This window comes from Lissotriton vulgaris, chromosome 11, assembly GCF_964263255.1.
Source record: "Lissotriton vulgaris chromosome 11, aLisVul1.2, whole genome shotgun sequence".
Lineage (NCBI taxonomy): Eukaryota > Metazoa > Chordata > Amphibia > Caudata > Salamandridae > Lissotriton > Lissotriton vulgaris.
Window position 1 is genome coordinate 994,921,004 of NC_141699.1, and position 26,372 is coordinate 994,947,375.

Below are 26,372 nucleotides of genomic sequence, written 5' to 3' on the forward strand. Positions count from 1 at the left end.
GGTTTAAGGTTTGGGACGGGTGAGGGCCTGAAATGTGTAGCACATGCTTTCTGTAAAAGGAGTGATCGGACAACCTCATTCTGGCGAACCTAAAGTGGGAAGTTTAAAGGCTCCCTCCTCTTGTTTTTTCTCCGCTTTCTTGATCGAATTCTCAAATATACAATGGCTAAATACAAATGAGGACAAAAAAAAGAAAAAGATGGTGTAGGACCGCCTGTCCAACCGCTGCCTCATCCGGATGTGCAGATTGAAGACAGTAATGCTTCGTGAACGTGTTGACATTCTTCCATGTCGCAGCACGACAGATATTTTCTAGAGTCACTCCAGCAAACAAAGCTGTAGATGCTGCCACAGTTCTTGTGGAGTGGGCATTGCCTTTTGTCAGCAATGGCTTGTTGGCCTTGTCATGGCAAAAATGAATTGTAGATGCCAGCCATCTGGAAATTGTGGCCTTCGTGACTTCAGTTCCAGGTGTAGTTTGGCCGTAAGCCACGAACAATTGATCAGATTTTCTGATGTCTTTTGTTCTTTGTAGACAGAATTTTAAACAGTGTTTAATATCGAGATAATGTAAAGCTCTTTCCTCTGGTGTAGATGGATTCGGAAAGAAAGTTCTTAATCTTACCGGCTCATTGAGGTGAAACTGTGACTGTACTTTGGGGATGAACGTAGGATTAGTCCGGAGGGTTACGTAGTCTTGAGTCAAATGTAGAAAAGGTTCCTTTATAGGCTTAAATTTCACTCATCCTTCTAGCGAATGTTAGAGCCAAAAGCAAGGAAACTTTCCACGTGTGAAATTTGAGTTCGGCCTTGTGGATCAGCTCAAATGGGTGTTTCATTAGTTGCGTTAGGAGAGTGTTGAGTTCCCACTCCGGTGGAGGAGGCCGTACCGGAGGGAACGCTCGGAAGAGCCCTTTCTTGAATTGTTTGATCAATGAGGATGAACAGAGAGACGGAATTTAGCACCTTTTTCTCAATCTGCAGAGTGCGGCTAGATGGACTTTGACCAATGAAAAGGTAAGTCCAGACCTCGCTAGATAGAGCAAATAAGGAAGGATCTGTTCAGCAGGAGCGTGAACTGGATGAATATTATTCGCCTCGCACCAACAGCAAAAACGCTTCCATTTCAGACGATAAGTCTTGATCGTGATCGGGGCTCGAGATTGTGTCACGATCTCACAACAGTCCTGTGGGATGTTAAGATCCTTGAATTCTAAGAAGTCAGTAGCCATGCGTGTAAATGTAGAGACTGAGGGTCCGGGTGAACCACCTGACCGTTGTCCCTCGACAGCATCGTTGGCGTTGGAAGAAGGCGAAATGGTTCTTCCTGAGATAGTAACAGAAGTTCTTGGAACCACTACTGCCGTGGCCACCTGGGTGCAATCAGGATGAGACGGCAACCTTCAAGCTTCATTTTGCGTATCACTCTCGGGATTAGTGGTATTTGGGGAAAAGCGTAAGCACAAATCCCTGACCATCGCATGGACAGGGCATTCCCCCTTGATCCCTGTTGAGGGTACCTGCTGGGGTAATATCGGCATTATTTGTTCTCCTTTGTTGCGAACAAATCCAGTGCTGGTTTGCCCCAGGCTTGGAACACTCTGTTCACTTGTTCCTGATCTAACTCCCGCTTGTGGCAGTTCGACTGGGACCTGCTAAGCGTGTCTGCCAAGGTATTGAGGAGGCCCCTGACGTGCTCGGCTCTCAGGTGTATGTTGTGGAGCGGGACCCATCCCACAATTATTGAGCCTCTCGTGACTAAGTTGCTGATCTCTTCCCTCCTTGCTTGTTTCCATAAAACATGCTGGTGGTATTTTCGGTGCGAACCAGCACTGATGAACCTGCAATCCTCGGAAGGAAAGCTTGTAGGGAAAGAAAAATTGCTCATAACTCCAGACTGTTGATATGCTGTTTCTTGTACTCTTGGGACCATTTTCCTTGTATTTGCAAATCTTGGAGATGACTTCCCCATCCCTCCATGGAGGCATCTGTGGTTAAGACAAAAGTTGGAATATCCTGAATGAATGTGAGCCCTTCTGCTAAGTTCATCATCTGCGACCACGAATTGAGAGCATGCTTCATGCGTGGTGTGACTCTGAGGGTATCGTCAAAGGAGCCTTTGGCTTGTTGCCACTGAAGGTGCAGCTCGTCTTGTAGAGGTCTCATTCTGAGTCTTGCTAAAGGGATGAGATTTATTGCAGAAGAGCACATCCCCAGGAATGAAGCAAACATGCAGACAGAAACTGACTTTTTTCTTGAAATAAGAGTTGCCAGTTTTTGAAGACGTACTTGTCGTTCGTGAGACAAGAATGCCTTGCACTGGACTGTGTCCAGTAGAGCTCCAAGAAATGGAAGGACCTGCATCGGGCATAACTAAGATTTGCTCTCGCTGATAGTGAGCCCCAGAGACTTGAAGAGACGAAGAGACGTTGTTGTGGGAACCTTGACTGAGCGTTCCAAAGGACCTTTGATCAGGCAATCGTCTAAATATGGGAATACTTAGATTACCCAAGATCTTAAAGTTGCTGCTACAGGTGCCAGGCACTTCGTGAAGATCCTCGGAGCCGATTTTAGTCCAAACGGGAGTACTTTGAACTGATAATGGGCGCCATCCACAGTGAAGCGAAGATATTTGCGATGTTTGGGATTGATTGGGATGTGGAAGTAAGCGTCTTCCATATCCAGAGAAGCCATAGAGTCTCCCTCGTTTAGACAACCTAGAATCTCTGAAAGTGTGACAATGCGAAAACTTTATTTTTTGAGGAATTCTTTTAGTTTGCGAAGGTCTAGAATCGGTCCCCATTCCCCCGATTTTTTTTGATCAGGAAAAAACAAGAATAGAAACCTGACCGTTTCTGATGTGGTGGAACTTTCTCAATTGCATTTTTGAGGAGCATCGTTGAGGCTTCTTTGAATACTAAGTGAAGACTAGAGGGAGGGGGTCCCTTGGGCGGAGTGGTAGGTGGCTTTTTGATAAACTCAAGGGTATGTCCGTTGTTCACCAGTTCTAGAACCCATAGATCTGAGGGAATTTCTTGCCATTTGTCCACAAATGCTGAAATTTTCGCGCCCACATGAATGGGAGTTGATGTGATTGGCGCCCTGCAGAAATCACTGCTTCCTGTTGGTGTCTCGTCCTTGATTTTGTGATTGTTTTCAACCACTCTGGCGAGAGAAACCAGGTGTGTTGGATTGTCGGTATGATGACTGACTGTACGTCTGCCTATACTGGGGTTGGTATTGCCTGTTCTGTTGGTTTTGGTATCCTCCTCTTGAGGAAAAACCGCGTCCCCATGCGCCTCTGAAGGATCCTCATTTATATTGCAATGAGCCCAACGATCAAGCAGTATCCGTGCCCGTTTTTATTGCTTGGAGGGCTTAATCAATGTGTTTTCCAAACAACGATTCCCCATCATAGACCATGTCTAAAAAATGTGTCTGGACTTCAGGTTGAAAGTGGCGGCCTTAAGCCAACCTTGACATCTGAGTACTGCTGCTCCTGCAAGCTGGCGAAAATTAGTATTACTAATGTCAAGTGCGCAATCTATGGTTTCGGATGTGCACGTTCTATCTCCAATAAAATCTTTCTTGCTTCTTGTCTTCGGTCTTCAGGAATTAGCTCAATAGGACCGGTCATATCTGACCACATTTGGCGGTGTTAATGCCCAATTATTGCTAGGGAATTGGCCGCTCTAATGGAGGCTGCTGCCATGGTGGAGAATTTTTTGCCTATAAGGTCAAGACGACACCTTTCTTTGTCAGGCGGTGTAGTAATGGGTGTTGCCGGGTTTTTTGATCTTTGTTGGGCAGCCTTAGAAATTACCAAATCTGGTCAGGGGTGGCTAATGAGACAGGATGGACTGTTGGCAGGAGCACAATATTTTTTTTCTATACGTGGAAGCACTGCTGGAATAGATGCAGTCGTCTTCATTATTTAGATCCCTTCGTTCCAGATATAGTCAATTATAGGGACAGCTCTCGTAATCTTCCTGTATTCTTCCTTAAAGTTGAGCAGGAAGCATTCTGTGTGCTCAACCGTGCCAGGCAATTGAAATCTGGCTGCCACTCGCTGCATTAGGTTGTGAAATCCCCCGATATCCTCGGGGGGAGAATCAGATGGTCGAGGAAGAGGCGGAGAAGGTATTGGAATAATGTATGTATACCAAGGATCTGTAGTATGGGCTTCTGGAAGCTTGCCCTCTCAACTTCCTCCTCAGAGGAAGTAGTGTCTTGCGCCTGATGAGGATCTGGAAGCTGTTGTTCTTGAGGATGGTCTGTAAGCTGCGGTGCTGAAGCGGGATCGTCAGGTTGAGGTAAAGGATCCGGAACCACCACAGGCACAGGTGGGATTTCTGGAGTAACCTGTTGTGAGGAAAACCTTTGTCGGTAGTCTGCCAGCATGGCTTGCAGGTCCTGTATGAGAGTAGGAGGTAGATGGCTCATCTCACTCTGGCGAAACTTCTTATGATATACTCTATGGTGTGGAACTATAATTTCCTCCTGACAATTTTGCTCATGATAATCTTCCTCCTCATCATCTTCATCATCTTGACATTTGATGTGGAGCTCAGAAGGATGGTGAGCTATCTCAAAGGGTCCCTCATCCTCTTCATCTACATAATCATCACCATCATCCTGTGCATATGTTTCCAGGAGATGTGACGGAGTAAGCGGTGAAATATTGCTATACTCTTGTCTCTGAAAAGTTTTAAGCTGAAAACACCTCGCTGAAACTGCCATTGACTGAGTAGGAGTGACAATCAGAGCTGGTGCCGTAGACTGAACAGGTAAGCTCACCGTCGACAGAGTCGTCGTTGACAGGCTCTCTGTCGATGGACTCTTCGTGAACAGGCTTTTCGCCATCGTCATCGACGTGATCGTGGTCAACGGGTCGGTCGTCGACGGGTTCCTCGTCGACGAACTCTGTGTCGATGGGATGGTCGTCGATAGTGTCTTCGACTGAGCAGTAGACAACTGAGGCTTCGTGGACGATAATATCTTCGTCGACGGTGGAAGCTTCGTCGACGGTACTGTTGTCGACGTGGACGTCGACAGTGATTTCGTCGATGAAGTCTTCGTGGATGATTCCTCAACAATAGAAAGGATAGTAATCTTCGGGGACAGTATAGGAGAAGTGATAGACGTCATCAAGACAGTTGCCGTCGACGATGGAGCAGAAGAAGTAACAGAAATTTTTGACCAAGAATCCAAATGAACAGATTTTTAAAGGCTTTTACTCACAGTTTTTGTGGACGCCTTCTTAGATTCTTTGATAGCAGAGGACGGAGGAGACAGGCTTGACCCAGAGGAGATGAGAGGAGACCTCTGTGAAGGGTCATAAGTAGAGTGAGAAGATTTATGGCGTTTCCTTCCCTCACTCGAAGAGCTGTCCTGGGATCTAGCTCTCTTGCTAGAAGTTGAGGCTCTGTCATCCTCCTCAGCGGAAGAGGATTTGAGCCACAACAGCACTTTTGCATCCCTATCCCTAAGAGACTTTGAAGGGAAGGTACGGCATGTTTTGCAATATTTTCCTCATGTTTTGGATAGAGGCAGTAGATGCAGTCCTTATATTGATCATCAACATGGACCCTCTTCTTCTCACAGGTTCTGCAGGGCTTGAATAAAGCTTTCTTGTCAGACATCATGGAGTTGAAGTTGAAGAAACTGAGTGGCACTCAGGGAGACTCCCTTCCACACTATGTGCGGTGAAAATCTGAGGAGAACTGGCTCTGCTGAGAGTGTTCTAGAGGGTGCTGATAGCTGATTGGTTGGAGCTAACTTTTGGTTCTTTTACCATAAAGAGGTAGATAGGCTACTAAGATTTAGACCTCAGACCTTTTTCTTTGGGCCTACTGCTATTATTTACCTTTGGCACTACTTTTGTATTTACCGTGGGACTCCTGCCTCGGCGATGGAGAATGATTCAGGCATGTGAATCTATGAAAGATACCCCAATACTGGATAATGAATTATAGTGCGAATTGCTGGGGATTCTGTCGGTGGGTTTTGGAAACCGCTAAATTAAGCAGCCATCTTGCCTGATTCTCAGCCACGCCCTTGCGCTCCCAATAATTAGCCAGAATTCCATTTTGTAAAGATGAAAAAGATCTCTATGCAGATGATATTCTGTTATACATGTCAAATCCTTAGAAATAAAACTTTCTAGTTATTAAAGAACCATTGGCAAATCTTAAATTCTCTCCTGGTGTTGTTTTATTTGATTGCATTATGTTTTTCTGATATGAATGTTAATGTAAAATAAAAAAAAACTGATGAGTTTGGTATGCAAAGGACATTTGTGGCATTAGCTGTATTATTCTTAATACTATAAAAGAGAACGTGAATTATTTATGAAGCATTGATCTACAGTGCACTTATCATGGTGGGTGAGACGCCTTGAGAAGGATTGTGGTACCCACAGTTATATACTTTAAATCTATGCTTTCATTTAAATACTTGATTTTATTAAGTATGTTGACTCTAAAATCTTCTATACTATACCTTAGCTAAATAATATAACTAAAAAATAATAATACATGATGTTGGCCATGCCCTTCTGTGGTGACAGATGTAGCTTCTGTGCTTTTCTATTGTGATGCATTTCATTGGCTTTAGATTTCTCCTTTGGGTAAAATTATTGACATTTTACATTTATATTTGATTAACAATATACCAATTTATTGAGATATATAACTATTCCTTCAAATGTAGTTATCTTTTATATGCTTGTAGAATGATAGTTGCTCTTGCTATAGCCTCTAACGACTTTATTTGCTAACTGTGGCAAAACAGCACCAAGTATGTGTCAAGATGATGCTCTGAGATCCTCAAAAAGTATTGATGGTCCTGTTCTCAAAGGTACCTGCACTTCTAAGTGAAGCTGATGTAAGGGCAAATTGCTGCTCCATATCCAAAGAGTCATTAGTATTGGGATTTTAATGTTGTGAATGGGATTTGCTCACACAGAAGATCCACTGGTGTGGCAACATTTCACTGTGAATAAATATACTCATATGATTGGACTTGTAGACAATTCATCAAACAAAACATCAGGACATTGGTTCAAGAGAAAATATTTCCATCAAGCTTTTGAAAATTTCCCATTCAATTTTGTGAGCATGCTTTGTAATATGTGACAGACATGAAAGGGTTTCTAACATGCTCTCTCATGACGTGTGCAATTATTACATCATCGAATTGGTATAAACATTCAATATGTGAAAAATGTATGCGCTGTAGTGCTGCATACTAATTGCTTTATCTCAAAGTAAAAAAAACTCTTTATTCGGCTCTGCATCAAACCATAAAATATAGTAACATTATATTCGAAATCACGTAAAACACATTTTAAATATCACTAAATACTTAACAGAAAGACTATACGAAATATACAGAAAAAATACGATCACAGATAATCGAATGAGAATCAATCTAGTCTTCTTTTTGCTATCAGAATAGACGAACAGGTAATAAAATCCTGGGTTAGCCCTCCATAAGTTTTCTACACCTCACAGCCACTCTGGGAAAATAGGAGACTCTAAAACACAAATCTAAGCTTCCTAGAAGCTGTAAATAAAATAAAGCATCAACACTTTCTAAATTCCAGAAACTTTAAAATTGGCTACAGGTAGATAACGAAAGGAGCTCTATAAAATGTGCAAAAAACATAAAAGGGGCCATACCGTGCCCGCCCTGAAACGAAACAGAAGCGTCCTCTCCCACGTAGATAATTGCTTTATAGTTCAAAACATATGTAAGGAAATGCACTCAATTTAGTGCACGCTGTATTTGATGAATCATTTTTGAAAGTGTGCTTCTGAATATTCTTACCTTTGGCAATATTAGAATCACTGCAATCCGTAGGCCTGATCATGCCCCTTTTAATTAGAGCTCCTATTGGTATCCTCCATCCAGCCGTCCTTCCATAGCCGGTGTGACAGGATTTTTTTCCTCTAAGTTCATTGATGGTGGATGCATTCTGGCTGTTTTTCTTAACTACTGCAACCGCATAATAACTGCTGCTATTGTCTGTATCTGGTTGAGAAAGAAGAAAGTAAATGTATTAGGTTATTACAGTAGCAAATCATGAAAGCTACTTTTTCAGAACAAAACTGATCAATGGACAGGCTTACATAGAGAATATTTTAGGGCATCTGAGATTTATTTTGCACCTAGGAGTGTCTGCTGCAGAAGGAACTGAAAGAACGAAGTATGTCTGATTTAGTTCATTCATCGCTTTGTAAGAACTGGGACCACAAGCTTCACTATGGAAAGCACAGGCTGTGGACTTATATCTAGGACAACCGTATTAATCTGTGCAGATGGTTTACAGATCCTTTAAGTCATCACTAGATGTGTGAAGGATTTGGGTAATTTTCTTTTGCGCATCTGCGAAATTTTGGAAAACGTTTGCGTAATTATGCAAAAACCAAAACCAGCTTTTGGCACTACATTTTACCATAAAAAGCACTTAGGGTCAGATGTAGGTAAATACTATTTACCTATTCTTAATTACCGAATCATACCGATTCGGTATTTAAGAATAGGTAAATAGTATGTAGGTAATATTTCGGTAAATTTTACTGAATCTGTAAAATTCTGTATTTACCGAATCGGTATTTACTGATTCGGTAATTGCCATTTATTCCCCGAATTGATGCTGTTTTTGATCCCTTCATTTTTGTTCTGCGGGTATGTTGAGGCGTGAACACAGAGAACCCAATCAATCAATCAGTGGGTTTAAGGCGCGCTACTCACCCGTGAGGGTCTCAAGGCCCTGGGAGAGGGGGGGGTACACCTCCAGATCAGCCGAAGAGCCAGGTCTTGAGGCTCTTCCTGAAGGCGTGCAGAGTAGGGAAGTGTCTGATGCTGACGGGGAGCTCATTCCAGGCTTTGGCTGCGATGTAGGAGAAGGCTCTTCCACCATTAGGTTCTGTGGATGCGCAGGGTTTCTGCCAGAGCGAGGTCTGCGGAGCTGAGGTTCCTTTTGGGTACATGGAAGGAGACTCTTTCGTTGAGGTATTTCGGTCCGATGTTGGGGTTGAATTTTAGGTGTGGGTGAGTACTTTGAAGATTACTCTTTTCTCGACTGGGAGCCAGTGAAGTTCTCACAGGTGGTGGGTGATGTGCTCATGCCGTGGGATGTCGAGGACGAGTCGGGCCACGGTTTTCTGGATAGTCTGGAGTTTGGGTAGCAGGGATTTGTTGATTCCAGCATAGAGGGTGTTCCTGTAGTCCAGTCTGCTTGTTATGAGTGTGTGAATGACGGTGGGAGATCCTCTTGAAGGTCCTGCAGAGAATGCGGATGGTGTTGAAGTAGGTGGAGGTGACGCGTTGATCTGTCGGGTCATGGTGAGGGAGGAGTCGAGTATGATGCTGAGGTTCTAGGCATGGTCCGTGAAGGTGGTGGGGGTGCAGAGGGCCACCAGGAGTTGTCCCACGCAGAGGGGGAGGGTCCGAGGACTAGGACCTCTGTCTTCTACGAGTTGAGTTTCAAATAGCTGCTGCTTATCCAGGCTGCAACGTCTTTCATTCCTTCTTGGAAACGGAGTCTGGTGGTTTCGGGGTCCTTCGTGAGGGAGAGGATGAGCTGGGTGTCGTCAGCGTAGGACACGATGCTGAGTCCATGCTGACGGACGATGGCGGCGAAGGGGGCCAATTAGATGTTGAATATCGTAGGGCTGAGCGATGACCCTTGTGGCACTCCGCAGTTGATCTCTGTGGGTTTGGAGAGGACCGGCGGAAGACTGATTCCTTGAGTTCTGCCGGCGAGGAAATAGAGGAACCAGTCGTGGGTGGTTTCCTGCATTCTGGCATTGTGAAGTCTGTCTGCGAGGGTACGGTGGGAGAAGGTGTCGTAGGCTGCGGAGAGGTAGATTAGGATGAGGGCTGCGGTGTGGCCTTGGTCGAGGAGCGTGCGGATGTTGTCTGTGGCATCGAGGAGGGCCGTCTTGGTGCTGAGGTTGCTGCGGAATCCAGATTGGGAGGGGTCGAGGATACAGTTTTCTTTAATGAAGTTAGTCAACTGTGGTTTGACGATCTTCTTGTTGACTTTGGCTGTGAAGGAAAGGAGAGAGATTGGTCTGTAGTTTTTCAGGTCCATCGGGTCTGCAGAAGGTTTCATGAGTAGGGGCTTGATTTCTGCCCGAATCCAGTTGTCGGGGAAGGTGCCGTATTCGAAGGTGCCGTTGATGGTGCATTGTAGCTGCAGCGCTACGGCGGCGGCGGCTCTGTGGAACATGTGCAGAGGGCAGGGGTCCGTAGGGGCTCCTGAGTGGGTGCCCTTCATGGTTGGGGTGCTCTTCATGGTTGTGGTGGTATCTTCAGTGGTGACCGGGGTCCAGGCGGTGATGGGCATGGTCAGTAAGGAGCGTGCAGTGAAGAGCAGTGCAAGACTTTGGTTAAGTAATGTGCAACCAGATTGTCAGACATGCAAGGCGACTGACTGTGAAGAGAAGCGTAGAACGTCAGCTATTAACAGCCAATCCCAGTGATAGCGGCGTGCGTGGCTGACATCTTGAATTGGGCCCACATATGGTGATACGCACGCATATGCACTGTTTTGACTCGAAAAGGTTTCCATGTAAAAGCCGCAATGCTGTAGCGGCAATTCTGCTGCTGATACATCAGCTGTTTTAGCACAAATTGTATTCATACAAACGCTGCAATGCCGTAACTTATGCAATTCTAACTTAGGCTGTCATAAATTGCATTGCACGCCAGGATTAATGGTTAGCCAATCATCTTAATTATCTATGGGTGAGTCATACATCAAGTTTTACAGCTTGCCCAATTGCTGATATCTGCTTCAATGACATGCACATCTGTTGTGACTTTTCTCTTTGTTTTTATAATAAGAGCTTGTGTGACTGAAATGTAATTATTATTCACGTTACACTCAGAGAGAGGGGCAGCTATCTCGTTTTCAACTTGTGTTTAGTCGGCTATCGCTGACCACTATGCAATCTCAAAGTGCCAATATTTCACCTTCATCATTCCTATCACAACCATCACCACCAGGTCTATTGCCAGTCGAATGGGAGGATTGGATAGAGAAGCTAGATGGTCAGGAAGGAGTAGTTACTTACCTGTAATCCTAGTTCTCATCCAGGAGTATACTCATCAAAGTCACAATATATGAATAATCCCCGCCTATGTGCGGGATCCCGGAGCATATAGAAAATACATATAAATATATATGTATATATATGTGAAAACATATATTTGCAGCCTAACACATTTCCCAACTGGCAAATCTGCCACAAAATTACATGAATTAGCATATACACAGTAGTACTCTCCCAACCCCTAGGGAAGAAAGAGAGCAGTAAACATTTGCATACAACAATGCTTTATTGCCATAGGAAAACCTGTAATTGCAGGCATTTGCCAGTAGGCTGCAGTAGAGTATAAAGAAATAAAGAAAGACTGACACCTTGCCTTTAAGGCATTAGAGTAGGGGTACTGTGCCTTTAAGACCTGAAGGCGACCCCCTTCTCCCATGATGCACCACAGGTGGCAGTTGGGTATGTTCTTTTTGGAGGTGCATGACACCTGAATAGATCCGTAGTAACCTTTTATAACTTCATGATCATGCTTGTCCGGGGAGGTAGGCGGGAGCTTATGGCTTTGAGGAGTATACCCCTGGATGAGAACTAGGATTACAGGTAAGTAACTAATCCTTCTCATCCAGGGGATACTCATCAATAGTCATAATCTATGAATAGATTAGCAAGCTCATACCCAAAGTCTCGCGGACGAACAAATAAGGATACATAGAGACATGAAAAAATTGTACATTTTATATACAACTCATGCAAATAAATTTCTCAAAGAGGCATGTCCCACTTGGGCATTGGCCTGTGTATCTGAATCTAGGCAATAGTGGCGGGTAAAGGTATGCATCGACCGCCATGTAGCCGCCTTGCAAATCTCAGAGATTGGAACATTACGAAGGAGAGCCATAGTAGAAGCTTTCCGTCTAGTAGAATGTGCATGAGGTCTACCCTGTAAATCCTTGTTAGCTAATTGATAAGACAGAGCTATACAGGAGACTATCCAGCGAGAAATGGACCTTTATGAGGCTGACAGAGCAGTATTAGTGGTTCCATTATTAACAAAAAAAGGGTCAGACTTCCTAAGTGGAAGGGTTTTAGCCGAGTAAAACTTCAGAACCATCCGGAGATCTAGAGAGTGTAAAGACCTCTCCGGAGGAGTGGTAGGTTGAGGAAAATGGTAGGCAGGGTGATAGACTGGTTGATATGAAAGTCTGAGACTACCTTAGGCAGAAAACCTGGGTGTGTCCTCAGTACCACCCTGTTGGCGTGAAACACTGTGAAAGGTTCCTTACAACACAGGGACTGGATTTCGCTAACCCTGCTAGCAGAGATAATCACCACTAAAAAAGCGGCTTTCCAGGTCAAGTGCTGCAAAGAGGCCTTATGTATAGTCTTGAAAGGAGCACCCATCAGTTTAGTAAGTACGATGTTAAGCTCCTAGGGAGGGGAGGGGGACCTAACTGGTGGAAACACTTTCTTAAGCCCCTCTAAGAAATCTTTAACCACAGGCATAAGAAAGAAAGATGTCTGAGAAGGTGACTTCCTATAGGCTGTGATTGCCGCTAAGTGAACCCTGATGGAGGGGTACTTGAGGCCTGACCTTGCTAAATGCAATAAATAGGGTAGAATCACCTGCTCCTGACCGTGGATAGGGTCAAGAGAGTTGTCAAGACACCATATGAAAACCCTCTTCCACTTGAAAGCATATGAATTCCTAGTGGATGGTCTCTTGGCATCTTTGAGAATGTTCATGCAGTCTGGTGAGAGGTCTTAGTGTCCATACTGTATGACCTCAGGAGCCATGCCTTCAAGTGAAGGGAAGGAAGGTTGGGGTGAAACACCTTCCCCTGGTCCTTGGTCAACAAGTCTGGAAGGCAAGCTGGAGTAGATCCGGGTACCACCACTGACGTGGCCACTCCGGCGCTATCAGGTTCATCCTGGTGTTGGTCCTGTAGAATTTCTGAATCACCGCCGGGATCAGAGGCAGGGGAGGAAAGGCGTACAGCAATGTCTGCGACCAGCTGATCAAAAGTGCGTTCCCCCGTGAGCCCTGTTGGGGGAACCTGGACGCGAAGACGGGGCATTTTGCGTTTGCTGCATCTGCGAACAGGTCTATGTCCGGTATGCCCCATTGTTGAAATACCTCCTGTGCAACTTCTTCGTTGAGCACCCAATCATGTGCTTCTACGAAGTCTCTGCTTAAGCAGTCCGCTTGGACATTTTGGATCCCTGGTAGATGAACTGCCACTATGGATAGACCTCTTGCCAGGAGCCAGTGTCAGATGGCTTGCGCTTCCAGGGATAGTACTCTTGACCTGGTGCCTCCCTGCTTGTTCAGATAGAATATAGTGTTGTGTTGTCCATCTGAACTTGGATGTAGTTGGTGCGCACAGAAAGATAAAGAGATTTGAGCACCAGATGAACAGCTAGAAGCTCTAGGAAGTTGATGTGGTAGCCTCGCTCTACTTCGGACCAGAGACCTTGGACCTGAAGCTGGTCCATATGAGCACCCCAGCCTTGAAGAGAGGTATCTGTGACCACTGACTGAGATGGAGGAGGGCGATGGAATGGAACTCCCGGGAGAAGGTTGGAGCGTGTCATCCACTATCTGATTGAGTCTCTGGCACCCTTGTGGAAGAGAGACACGGTCCTCCCAGTGACCTGACCTCTGAGACCATTGGTCCTCGAGAGCCTGCTGCAGAGGCCTCATGTGAAGGCATGCATTGGGCACGAGGTAGATGCACGAGGCCATCGATCCCAGGAGAGAGGACACTTGCCTGGCTGTGTGACTGTGATTGTCCAGTAGAAGACGACACTTCAGGGGCATGGATGACAACCTCTCCTCCGAAGGACACACGCTTGCCTGCACGGAGTCCAGGAAAGCGCAGAGGTAATAAATCCATTGGGAAGGATTGAGTACTGACTTTTTGAAGTTGACCTGCAACCCCAATGAGTTCATCAGTTTTAGACAGAATGAAAGATGGTTTTGAAGCAGAGCCAGAGTGGAGCTTTTCAGTAGCCAATCGTCTAGATAGGGATAGACGAAGATCTTTCGCCTGCGGAGAAAAGCAGCCACCACCGCCATGCACTTGGAGAATGTCCATGGCGCGGATTTGAGGCCAAACAGAAGCACTCGATACTGGTGGTGATGGTGTCCGATTTGAAACCTGAGAAACTTTCGGTGCTTTACTGAAACAGGTATGTGAAAGTAAGCGTCCTGCAGGTCGATGGCACACATCTAATCTCCCTGATGAAGATGCGGGAAGATCTGGTACAGGGCCAGCATGCGGAATTTTTCTTTTTTGATGAATCTGTTCAGTAGTCGTAGGTCTAGAATGGGCCTGTATTCTTTGACTACTCCTCTTTTTTGGACAAGAAAGTAGCGGGAGTAGACTCCTTGATTTTTCTGCACGGAGGGAACCTCCTCTATGACAGCAACTTCGCCCTGCAGGAGTTGAGTGTGGAATCAGGGAAGGTGCTTTATTTGAGGGAAGACTTGCGGAGGGGGGGACTTGAACCTCAGCAAGTAACCATGCTGCACAATACTCAGCACCCACCTGTTCTTTGTTATGGATCTTCACTCTTCCAGATGATGATAAACACTCCCTCCCACCGGAGTGGCGACCAGTTGCAGAGGAAGCAACAGCTCAGGGTTTGGGAGGCTGCTTGGGGGCAGACTGCTGTTTGTTATTGCTGCCTCTGCCAGGGCGTCTCTGCTGAAACTGGGTTTTCTGCTGTGTTTGAGATGACCATTGAGGGGTTTGAACCGTCTGCTGGTAAGACCGCTTGTCCCCCTGACGAAAGCGTTTTTTCGATTCTTTACGCTTCTCCAAGTCCACAGCTTTAACAGTGTCCATTTCCGATTTAATTTTGGTCATCTCATTGTCAGCGTGTGAACCAAAGAGAGAGGTACCATTAAAGGGGAGGTTCAAGATCTTCTTCTGCGCATCCAGCTTGAGGCCTGTAAGGCGGAGCCAAGCTGAACGCAATGAGCAGATTCCATGGGAGTAGCCATGTGCCGCGAGGTCAGAAGCATCCGCTGCGGCACCGATGACCTGGTTGGCTACGAGCCCTCCCTCCTGTAGGATTTCGACGAAGTCCTGACGGTCTTCCTTAGGAAGCTTCTCTGTGAAGCGAGTGAGGGAGTCCCAGAGGGACCGATCGTACCTTCCGAGAAGAGCAGAGGCACTGACCACCTTCAATAAGAAGCTGAGGAGTTGCATACCTTTCTGCCAAACGAATCCATAAGTTTGCTGTCCTTTTCTGGGGGTACCGAGGATGAGGTGGATGCCGAATGGGACTAAATGGCAGCCGCCATGATAACCGAGTCAGCTGGTGGATCCGATCTGAGGAACACAGGGTCCTCCGCTGGAGCCTTGTACTTCTTGGCTATTCTAGATGGAACAGATCCTACCACCGCAGGCTTGAGAAAGGTAGCCATCGCCGGTTCAATGAAGCCAGGCATCAGAGGCAGCAGAGGTCTGGGCGCTGTCCGGTGATGAAGGGTGTCAAAGATTATCGAGGATTATGCAGAGAGATATTAAGTTTCTTTGCTCCCCTACCCAGTAAATCTGTAAAAGTTGCGATGTCATCAATCGGTGAGACTCGTGAGGGAGGAGTAGAGGAGAATAGTCCCGGACCGTAGACCTCGTAGAAGATGACCAAATTGGAGATCTTGTGCGTCTTCTCCCAAGCGGCCTGTCAAGATGACGGCTGTGCCGACCCCTGGATCTAGACCGATGTCTAGACGGAGACCTTGGCCTGGGGGGGAGATCTTGGCCTGGCAGGTGTTCTTGGTTGTGCTGAAGAGCGTGATCTGGCAGGAGATCTCGGTCTGGATGAGGGTCGTGGCCTCCAAGAGTGAGACTTAGATAGTCTGACCGGAGTACTTGTCCTTGGACCAGAGAATGTGCGGTAGTAATCCGAGCCCCGACTACTGCGACCGCCCGATACAGCCCCCTGAGGACCGTGAGATGACACACTGCGTGATCTGTCCGCAGATCTGGGGGAAGCTTCTGGAGAGATCTCCAAGATGTTCAACGCAGGAGATGAAGATCTGTCTCCTGATGACCTGGACCCAGGTGTCTCCACAATTACCCTGACCTGCTCTCTCAACGGCGAAAGCTTCAACGTCGAAGACGTCTGTGAGACCAATGGCGTGGAGTGTGGCCTTGATGGTCTCGACGTCGATCGTTCACGCCGTGGTGATCTCGACTGCGATCTTCGGCGTCAAGGTCAATCTTCCTTGGCGTCGGGTCGACGGCGAGCCTCCATGGCGTCGTGTCGGCGACGACCTTCTTCAACGTCGTGTGGACGGCGACCCTTCCTGACGTCGCCTCGACGTCAACCTCCTCAAAGTCGAATGGTGGGATCTTGACGACCCTCTCGACGGCGGCACGCCAGCCGGCGGCGATCTGGAAGCCGTCATAACTCTCGACGCTGACCCCCTCGAGGGCGGCAGAGAGTGCCTCGACTTCGACGGAAGCCTCAACGTCGACGGAGACTTGGACATGCCAGCAGCCACAGACTTCGAGCCCGAATTGTGGCGTCTCGACGGCAACTTACTTGGATGCGGCGGAGACTCTTGACATCGCGATTGTAATCCAGAAGAGCGTTTGGGCCTTTCCGACGGCAACTTCGATGTCGACGTTGATCTACGTCCTCCCTTCCTCTTTCTGGGCACAGGAGAGGCGGAACGTCGCCGTTTTTGTCCATGCTTGCTTGAAGAAGACGTCCTGGGGCCTCTCTGGCCACCCACCTGATGACTTTTGTCTTTCTCCAACATGACATGAAGTCTGATAGGTTCTCTGTCCCGAAGAGTTCGTCTAGAGAACTTCTGACAGTGGTGGCACTGGTCAGGGTCGTGTGCAGATGGAAGGCACACAATGCACACTGAGTGTGGGTCAGCCAGTGCCATCTTCTTGTCACAAGAAGGACATTTCTGGAATAAAGCAGGCATTCTGACAGGAAATTTTAGTGGAATACCACAAAAAACCAAAGTAGAAGCCTTAACAAACCAGAAGATGTCGAATTATCTGAGAAAATTCAGTCAAATTAACAATTTCAGTCAAAACTGAAGAGCTCAAGCTCCAGGATCCTCACAGAAGGAGCCGGAAAAAAGAACTGACCCAACTGCCACCTGTGGTGCATCATGGGAGCAGGGGGTCGCCTTCAGGTCTTAAAGGCACGGTACCCCTACTCTAATGCCTTAAAGGCAAGTTGTCAGTCTTCTTTTGTTTCTTTATACTCTACTGCAGCCTACTGGCAAATGCCTGCAATTACAGGTTTTCCTATTGCAATAAAGCATTGTTGTATGCAAATGTTTACTGCTCTCTTTCTTCCTTAGGGGTTGGGAGAGTACTACTGTGTGTATGCTAATTCATGTAATTTTGAGGCAGATTTGCCAGTTGGGAAATGTGTTAGGCTGCAAATATATGTTTTCACATATATATACATATATATTTATATGTATTTTTTATATGCTCCGGGATCCCGCACATAGGCGGGGATTATTCATAGATTATGACTATTGATGAGTATCCCCTGGATGAGAATTTAGTATGACTCGGAAAAAAGCTCTACTTTTAAATAAACTGGGAAAGGATATCCAACATATTATTAAATACTAACCTATAGCGACTGAGTCCAATGGTGATCCTATTGAAGATGTGAATGTTGAGGCAAAAAATGTCTTGAAAGCAGAGTTGCTAATGAAGTGAATTTAGTCATGAATAGGTATATCAATCAATAGTGAATATTTCTGAATTTATCTTCGGGGAACCAAGTTTGTTTTACAAACAGACCCCAAACCGCTAGTAAATGTTCTGCTTCTAGGAGGAGCTGCCAAGAGATCTGCGAGCCTGGCCAGATTTGCATCAGGAGTATTATTATACACTGCAGTATATTCAAGGGTGGAGGAACTATCAAGCTGACTGCTTATCTAGGTTGTCGCTCAACTGGAGTGAGGTTGAGGACCCTGCTGTTTTGGCAAGAGAAAGTGAGGGTGCAGTGGTGTCAGTAAAATATGTGATGGAGGTAGGTGGTGTACAAGCCATTACAGTAGAGGAGGGGAGAAAAAAATCAGGAAGTAGGAGGGAAAGCTCATTGGCGCTCACTGTCAGGCCATATCTCAAGGTCTTCAATGAACTATCAGTGTGTGATAATATGGTAGTCAAGAGGGGTTAAAAGTTTGTCCTTCCTTGTTGGTTGTGGTCAAAACCAGAAGAGGTTGCACCTGAGGGGCAATCTAAGATAAAGAAAATACAATATAACTTATTTGCTCCTAACTTGTTGCTAATACATTTTGAAACATTTGTAAAGTACTTCTAAACGTATTTCACTTTTGTTGTGTCTTGGAAAATATTTGACTTACTACATACAGTCTTCTCCTTTCACCCTCTCTGCACCCTAGGAGGATTATCACTTTGTTGCAAAATTAACTCACTTTGCATTATAAGAAGGGAGCAGTAAACCCCAGTCTCCTTGTTAAAAAACAGAAGAAACATTTTCTCAGATCACATTGCCTGGAATTTGATCTCTGTTTTTGAATTCAAAGCAAATGTTACAAGATAAAAACAAAATGTATCATTCTCCTTTTGAAGTCCTGCAAGGTTATGCTGGGGGGCTGCAGAACCCCATGCACCCTTATTCCAGTGCCCCTGCCTCGACCACATTCAGAATTCCATTCATATTGTGTTTACACCATTTATTTTGCACCAACAATGCCTGGGGAAAGCAATGCCCAAAGAGGAAGATGAGGTAAGATGCACCAGACTAGTAGCTGCTAATTGCACACCGACTTTTCGAGACCACCATTTCATTTTGCTAACCGACCTATATACTAACAGGTTTGTTTACAAAAGAATGAATCATAGAAGGTGGCAAAACAACCGGCCTTATTAATATTCATTATAAAGAGTTCAATTTATGAACCCCTGCGATTGGCTATAATCACATAATTGGTGGCCTAAAGGACACCCGGCCACCATCCATGTGATTTGTATTCCAAAACCTAAACAATATTCCTTTAAAGCAGCCAGAGGTCCTTAAAGGACATAGGACTATTTTTTTAAAGACTTTAATGTTTTGGGAAACTTAACTAAGAGCAGGCAGTACTCTCCTGGATGATTCCTACACTCCCTTAAGCTGTCACCCAGATTCCCAGAGGTGACAGGGCCAAAGTCAACTACAAATAAGTTACCACCCGAATTTGTGAGTCAGTAATTGATCAATAGATTGCAGGCTGATTTACTGTTGTAAACCATTGATATAAAGAGATCACAATTTGCAAGGGACACCCCAAAACCGCCCTATCCAAATTACTTGAAGGGAATCATTTCCAAATCCATTTTGCCCTGAAGTCAACTTTTTCAGAACTGTAAAATGGGCTTAGTATTTGTGTGAAAGGTGTTTTACTTTTGCAAACGCTGTATTTGACCAAATCTGTGACTTTACAACCACAACAATCCATTTTACATCTGGCCCATGATGCGAGGATTGTCCGTTGTACATGAAAAATATCTGAATATGGTGCAAACATTGAAATTCCTAATATGAATGAATCACTCCCAGAAGCGCGTTTATTGTACTATAAAGTTCACGGTTCTATTTATTCCACAATTTCAGGGTATAAAGATTAGACTAGGGTCTTTTCTAGTTATGAAAGACACAATCGTTTACTGAGGATAAACATAGTTAAAATGTTTGTCCGCACAGGCCAACCAACACATTTCGCCCCATACCTGGAATTTCATCAGGGTTATATGTTATTGTTGAACTGTTGACCTTCTAATGAATATGAGTGGGTGATCCATTGTCTCATATCCCCATGTTATAAGCTCTTTTGAGAGATGTTACATTTAATTAATTGCACTTCAGTAACATAGAAACGTGTTTTTGTTTCATCTTGAGTGAAGTTCCAACAGCATGTAAATCGAAAATAGCGGCAAAATATATATGATAGTTGGATCCAATGATAATCCCCCAGTCGGTTTCTGCACACACTTTCTTCAGTGTCCAATTTCAGGGCAACTTCCATGAGTCACCGGTAAGCTAACCGTTTCATCTATTTGAAAAGCCTCCACATCTTGACATCAGATAGGTGAAAAATTAAATTGCACAAAACAAGATAGCCTCTTACTGTGGGAGTTATGTTTTTAAATAGTGCATTGAACATGAATGATAGAGTATCGTGGCTGTGCAGGAGCATTACGTTCATAATCAAGAATCAGAGATTATTCTTAGTTACAGGTGTAGCTTATGTCATATAATGCAGGAAGGTCTGTAAGTTTTTTTCTCTGCCTTGCAATACATCCTGCTTATAATGAACTGCTCCTCTTGAGTCTGGGAGAGCCTTTCTGGCATCACTAGCTCTTCTTCTGGAGTTTCTGTTGAAAGATTTTAAAAGTACCTAATATACGTTTGGCATTCACCTTTGAACATGCTATTGTGAATCCCCTGAAGTACAAGACACATGTTCTTGATCAATTCACACCATTCCAGCTGTCTCCATTCTCTATCACTCCTATTCCCCCTTCCCTCCTGGGTTGAGTTCTGCTATTCGTGGTCACTCACGTGGGGATGGAGCTGTGTGCTGGGGGGGGGGGGGGTGGGCGGAATGTCTTTAAACTCTACGAATCCTGACATACATATGTTGAGATGTATTTAGTACTAGGTACGGTGAAACAAGCCTCATTGTCAATTGGTAGGACATCTACCTAGTAAAGGCTACATTTGTGACCATGGCCAAAGCTAAATGTAGGGAAAATAAAGAACTGTCGCTGTGAACCTTAGTAGCAGTATTTTGATCATCAGACAGAGATTTCTCATTCAACCGAAGTAAATCTGGCATGTAGCATGGAAGCAGAGAGTCTGAGGATCATTCTACTTTTGTGAGTGAAGCCTTGTCTGGCAAAGGTGTCAATGCAAACTATTGAATATAATGCTAATGACACAAAAGAAACCTGGGATTTTTTTGTTCAAGGCATAACATGCAGTTCTGGAGACTTTAGCTGAACATTTGCTCGAAACACTACCATTAAAATGTGGTCATTCAGGAAAACCCTGGCATGTCATCTGTTCTATTTTCCATTGGAGACATGACTATTAAAATGTAATGTGGCATGCCAAAGGGGATTCTAAATGATACTGAAACAATGTTGTAAACAATTGATATTAGAAATACAAGCCTGTATGTACAGGGGTATACAAAGCCCACAAGCTACATGGGAGAAGAGAATGGTAAGAACCAAGTTAAAGTCTTGATTTCCAAGGTATGCACACTTTCCTGTGGCAGATACCTTTTCAAACATTTCCACTGAGCTATTGCATAGTTGGCAGGGTCGTTTTCCTTATTATTTGTGTATTCTGCACATTACGGAAACTGGGTATACCTTTTTATGACCTGGACGTCTGCATGGCAGAAGAGAAAATCTAATTATAATAAGAATTGTCAAATGCAATGGTGTGAATTAAATATATGTAAACTTTTATGAGTGTTTATTTAATGGTAGAACACAAACAGATAATCCCTATTTGATAGCAGTTAAAATTAAGTGTATGTTCCATTCGGTGTGGAAGCTAGCATGTACTTTTATGGATATAGTAAGAGGTTGTATTAATTCATTAATCAAAGACAATCAATATTATTTGTATGTCAGATTAAAATGCAAAATCAATCTGAGTGATAAGTGGTCAGGAAGTCAATATTGGTTTTAGAGTCTAAATGTTCTGGTGCCTCACTCTCATATTGGCATTACTTCACATACAGAGCCCGCATGACTACCTCTGGCTGGTATGGATTGAGTGTCCAGTTGCCTGCAAGACCTACTACTACCAATTCTTGTAAGTATACAGAGTGGGCTTTGGCTACATCCCTAGGGAGTAGCCATCTCACCTCATTCTATTGGCTGTTTGTTGCATCAATCTGCCTTGTCGGGAGTGCTTCCATTAGAATGCACCAGGGTCTATTTTACAGCTATGAAGTATACTCAATATGTGTGTCACATTCACTTCTTCATCTCCTATATACTTTCTATACCAAAAGTAATCCTTTTTTGGAACTTTTTTTCCCAGTACTGACACAGCAAATAGTCATTACTGTAATGAGCTAACAAGCATTTGTATATGCAACACGTGAAAACATTAACTGTTTAAGCCTTAGTTCATTTAAACCAGAACTAAAGTCTTAACTAAAGCTTATTCCTACTTACATTTAAATTCTATCTCTCTTACCCACATCCCTTTACCTAATGTCTCATGTCTTATTGCCCTTCACCCGATCTCTGTTTATTTTTTCCTTCACATACTATCACATCACCCAACTCCCATGCATTTTTCTTCCTCATTCTAAGCTTTCATTCTCTTTTTTTGTGTCTCATCGGACACCACTCATGATTCTTCTTTTTTTATCCCTGTATCTTACCATGCATACTCCTACTTCTCTCCCTTGTTCCTCTTCCTTATCTCTCATCGCCTTTTGTGGCATGTCTATTCAGAAAGTGTCATCCATCTCCCTGTATCTGTCTCTCCTTTTACTTCTTCGTGTCTTACAGATCGTCTCCCATACTCACTTTTGGTAGCAACTAAATTAGAACCAAATGACTTCTATGGTATGGAAAGTGTGATAAAGTTTGTCATTGTTTACAGAATTTGTGTACCAAATGGGTCGCATGTGTATGAAAAATACAGACAAAATTAAGTAGAAAAAAGCAAAATCCCTCACTTTTCATAACCTGAAACTTAATGCACATTAAATGCACATAGTTCTGAAAATAAATGTAAGTCATCAATGTAGATGAATATCATGTATGTACCTATGAAAATTACATCATGCTACTTTACATGTGAGAGCACAAGAAACATACACACATATCTAAAAATATAGAATAATGTGTCTCCATATGCATAACTTAGAAACACAGTTAGGTGTGTAAAGTAAGTATGGCCTACTTAGTCTTTTAAAGAAACTGTGACACACAGCCAGAGTACTCGCTCTGTTTTCCAGCTGCATTTTCCATTATTGCATGTAAACCAATCAACAATTATTTTGATTGATTTATAAACTTACAATCATTTACTGGTAAATTAATTTCTAAATGTATATAAATGAGTCTGCTTCTTTTTAGCATATATCTAATGGAGGATCAAAGGGTCCTCCATATACTACTGTTCCTGCTGCCCCTGGCTCTCCTCCCTTTTTAATTTGTTAATTTCCCGGGTGTCCAGGTTTGGTCGACTAAATCAAGGGTTGAGCTGACCTGTCCTTCTATGGTCCTCAAGGTAGTCAGAGATACTGTGCATGTATTTGTTGTGTTCTGTGAACTTGTAAACAAACACCTGTGTTTCTGCATGCAAGTCTACTGACAATTGCAGCATGTGTTTACACACACCATATCTTTGGATTGAACACTATCTCCAAGACTCAATAGTTGGGGTAAGATGAGGGTGGTGGTGGAGGACCACCAAGGTGGTTCTTCTGAGCATCAAAGGCTTAGACGTGGGTCCTCCGAAGTTGGTCCTGGAGGATCAGATCCACACCAGATTTTTAAGATAACTGCATTTGGGGGGGGGTGTGGTTTGGCCACGCAGGAAGATGGCTGCCTGAAGATCGAGCTCCGTCTTGGGACGGACCCCTGACGAGCTGCTTTCCTACATGTGGACCGCCGGACCTACCTTTGCGTGCTCAGTTGTCGTCGGAGGGCATGCGGACGGTCCTGGTGGTCCCATTCCTGCTGGAGAAGCGTTGCCCCATCTCTGTGGCCTGCCGGTGAGGTGACCGCCCGTTCTGCTGCCGCGTCCCGACTATGTGCGTCATTTGAGGCCACGCCTCATCGCACAGCAGGGCCGTGCCTCTCTTAACTCCAAGGCCGCGCCTCCTCAGCACTGCGCATGAGCCAGCCTTAAAGCGAGTTTTACTGCGGACATAGCACGGAGCTCTTCTTTCTTTACCGGCAAGGTCTTTATTCACAAAAGCAAGGAAAAAAAATAACAAAAACGACAAAACAGAGGCGGAATATAAAAAAGGGAAAAGGAGGGAAATAGTATTAAAACATAATTTTCCCTTTTACAGAACCCCTCTATTCGAAGGTGACTTTCAGCTTACTCCTTGCCTCTTCATGTGCTGTGGGTGTTTTTTTTTGGATAGAGGCGAATATCATTACTAACCATCATTTAATGTTTCCTCACACATTTTGCCATGTGCTGTCTCTTCATGATTTTTGGACAGAATAATTAACTTTACTGTTGGCCGTGCGCTTCTATTTTTTGGAGCCACTTCTCCCTGTGCTATTTGTACTTATATTCCAGCTCTACTGGCTTCAGCTCAATATTTTATGACACAACCTTATAGGGAAAATGACTCTTTAGCATAAATTGCTCTCACAAGATATTCTGTCATGGAATGATTGATTTCCATTTCTTCACATGAGCGCACTCCCACATTCTTTGTATGTTTTCATGCTCATTTTGCGCCTCTCCCTGACAGCATTTCCTTCTTTATGCAGGAATCACACCACTATCCTAATTTGTCAGGCGCATGTTAGTTCCTAATTAATTTTGCTATATATGCTATCACTTCCTCATAATGCTTTTGTTACTATAACGAGCCTGTATCTTTGAGGGGGCCAGTTTTCCTATCATACGGCTAAGGTGTTCACCCATTTTGTCAGATGTGGAGTTGCACTCTTTCCTATAGTGCAACGTTTCTTTTATTTTAAGCTTGTTATTTCTTAGATATGCATCTTTTATATGTACGTCATGAATTACAACACCATGCCTACTGCTATATGATGTTTGTTATTGATGTTGACCCTTCTTTTATTGCAGGTCCTTTTCTTTAATTGATCTATTACAGTTTTCATATGATTGTTTGTTACATAAAGAAATATTTGCTGATTTGATGAAGCACCTTTCTGCCTCCTGTCATTCATTAAGACGTTGATCTCATCATTGCTTCATACAGAGCTACCACATCAATTCGCTTCTGTAGAACACCTGCAAAGCGGAAAGTGACAATGTCTAACCACAGGAATAGCAGTAAAATATCTAAGCAACCACTTTTTACTGAGGTTGTGAAACACTCTGTTAATTTGTCCATGAAAGGGACCTTGTCTTCGTCATCACCTGCTACTCAAGCTCCGCCGCCTCACAGTGACCAGGCATTATCCAACACCATGCAAAGAATATTACAAGAGCTTTCTGGGGTCAATCACCGATTTGCGGGGCTGGACATCACAATTGCATCCTTAGCTGAAGAAACCAAATCGATAAGGGCAGATCTCACCACTTTTCATACAATAATTAAATCTCTAGATTCTAAAATATTGGCCATGGAGAATTGTTTGGATTCAGTTCACACTTCAGATCAAGACCTTCTCTTTCTTCATAGTACAATTATTGATCTAGAAGACCGCAGTCGAAGAGACAATGTCCGTTTCTTTGGATTTCTGGAGAACATTGAGAGGAATGATATGAAACGATTCCTGTAGGATACTCTTCCACTAATGACTGGTATTTCTTTTGCTCCACCTCTTGAAATTCAACACGCCCACTGACTCGGCCCTTCACGTTCAGATCCTTCTGCGCGTCCGAGACCAATTATTGCTTGTTTTCTTAGGCATAAATAAACTAGACAACTCTTGTCAGCAGCTCGCTCACGAGGTTCCTTTCTCTTCCAAGGACATACTATTCATATAGCTGCAGATTTTTCCAAAGAAACGAATGACCGACGGAAGGCATTCCTTTCAATGCGACCTCAATTACGTCAGTTGGACATCAAGTATGGCTTATTTGAACCTGCACGCTTCCGTATTACCAGGAATGGAGAATCCAAAGAATTTTATGATCCTGCTCTTCTACAACAATTCTTAGATGAAATTACAACTCAAGACATGGAAACACACTCTTCTCAATGTGACCAGTCTCAGTCGTCTCCTACTCCTTCCTCACATATGCCACTGCAACATCCACACAATGTTAGTACTTCCAGGCAGAGGGGTAGAGAGTCTAAATCGTCTTCCTCGCTCTCAGGATGATAGGTTGTCAGCCCTACACTCTGTTTCTACTCTTACTAAGGACCCGCAGTGAGACAAATCTAGATCGCCTCTTAAAACTCCTTCAGATGCTGACTGAATTCTTCTTTATTGTTCAATTGTTTATTTTTGTACTTTTTATCTCTTCACTACTATCCTAATTCCAATTCTATTTCCCTTTTTCATGTTGCATTCTCTGCTCTGATGTTTTTCTTTCTTCTTCATCTATGTATTTCTATGATTTCTTGATACGGATGCTGATTATTTCAGATGTTGATTGAGTTCT

The 26,372-nt window shown here is 44.1% G+C and overlaps 1 protein-coding gene across 4 annotated transcripts in view; it reads right to left on the reverse strand.

The window, feature by feature from the left end:
• Window positions 1-26,372, reverse strand: part of MELTF (melanotransferrin) — a 224,771-nt gene that overhangs the window by 65,217 nt on the left and 133,182 nt on the right. For all 4 annotated transcript variants that reach the window (XM_086944248.1, XM_086944249.1, XM_086944251.1 and 1 more), the window contains exon 11: window positions 7,831-8,034. In XM_086944248.1, coding sequence (XP_086800374.1) covers window positions 7,831-8,034 — 204 coding nt within the window. The remainder of the gene's footprint in view (window positions 1-7,830; window positions 8,035-26,372) is intronic.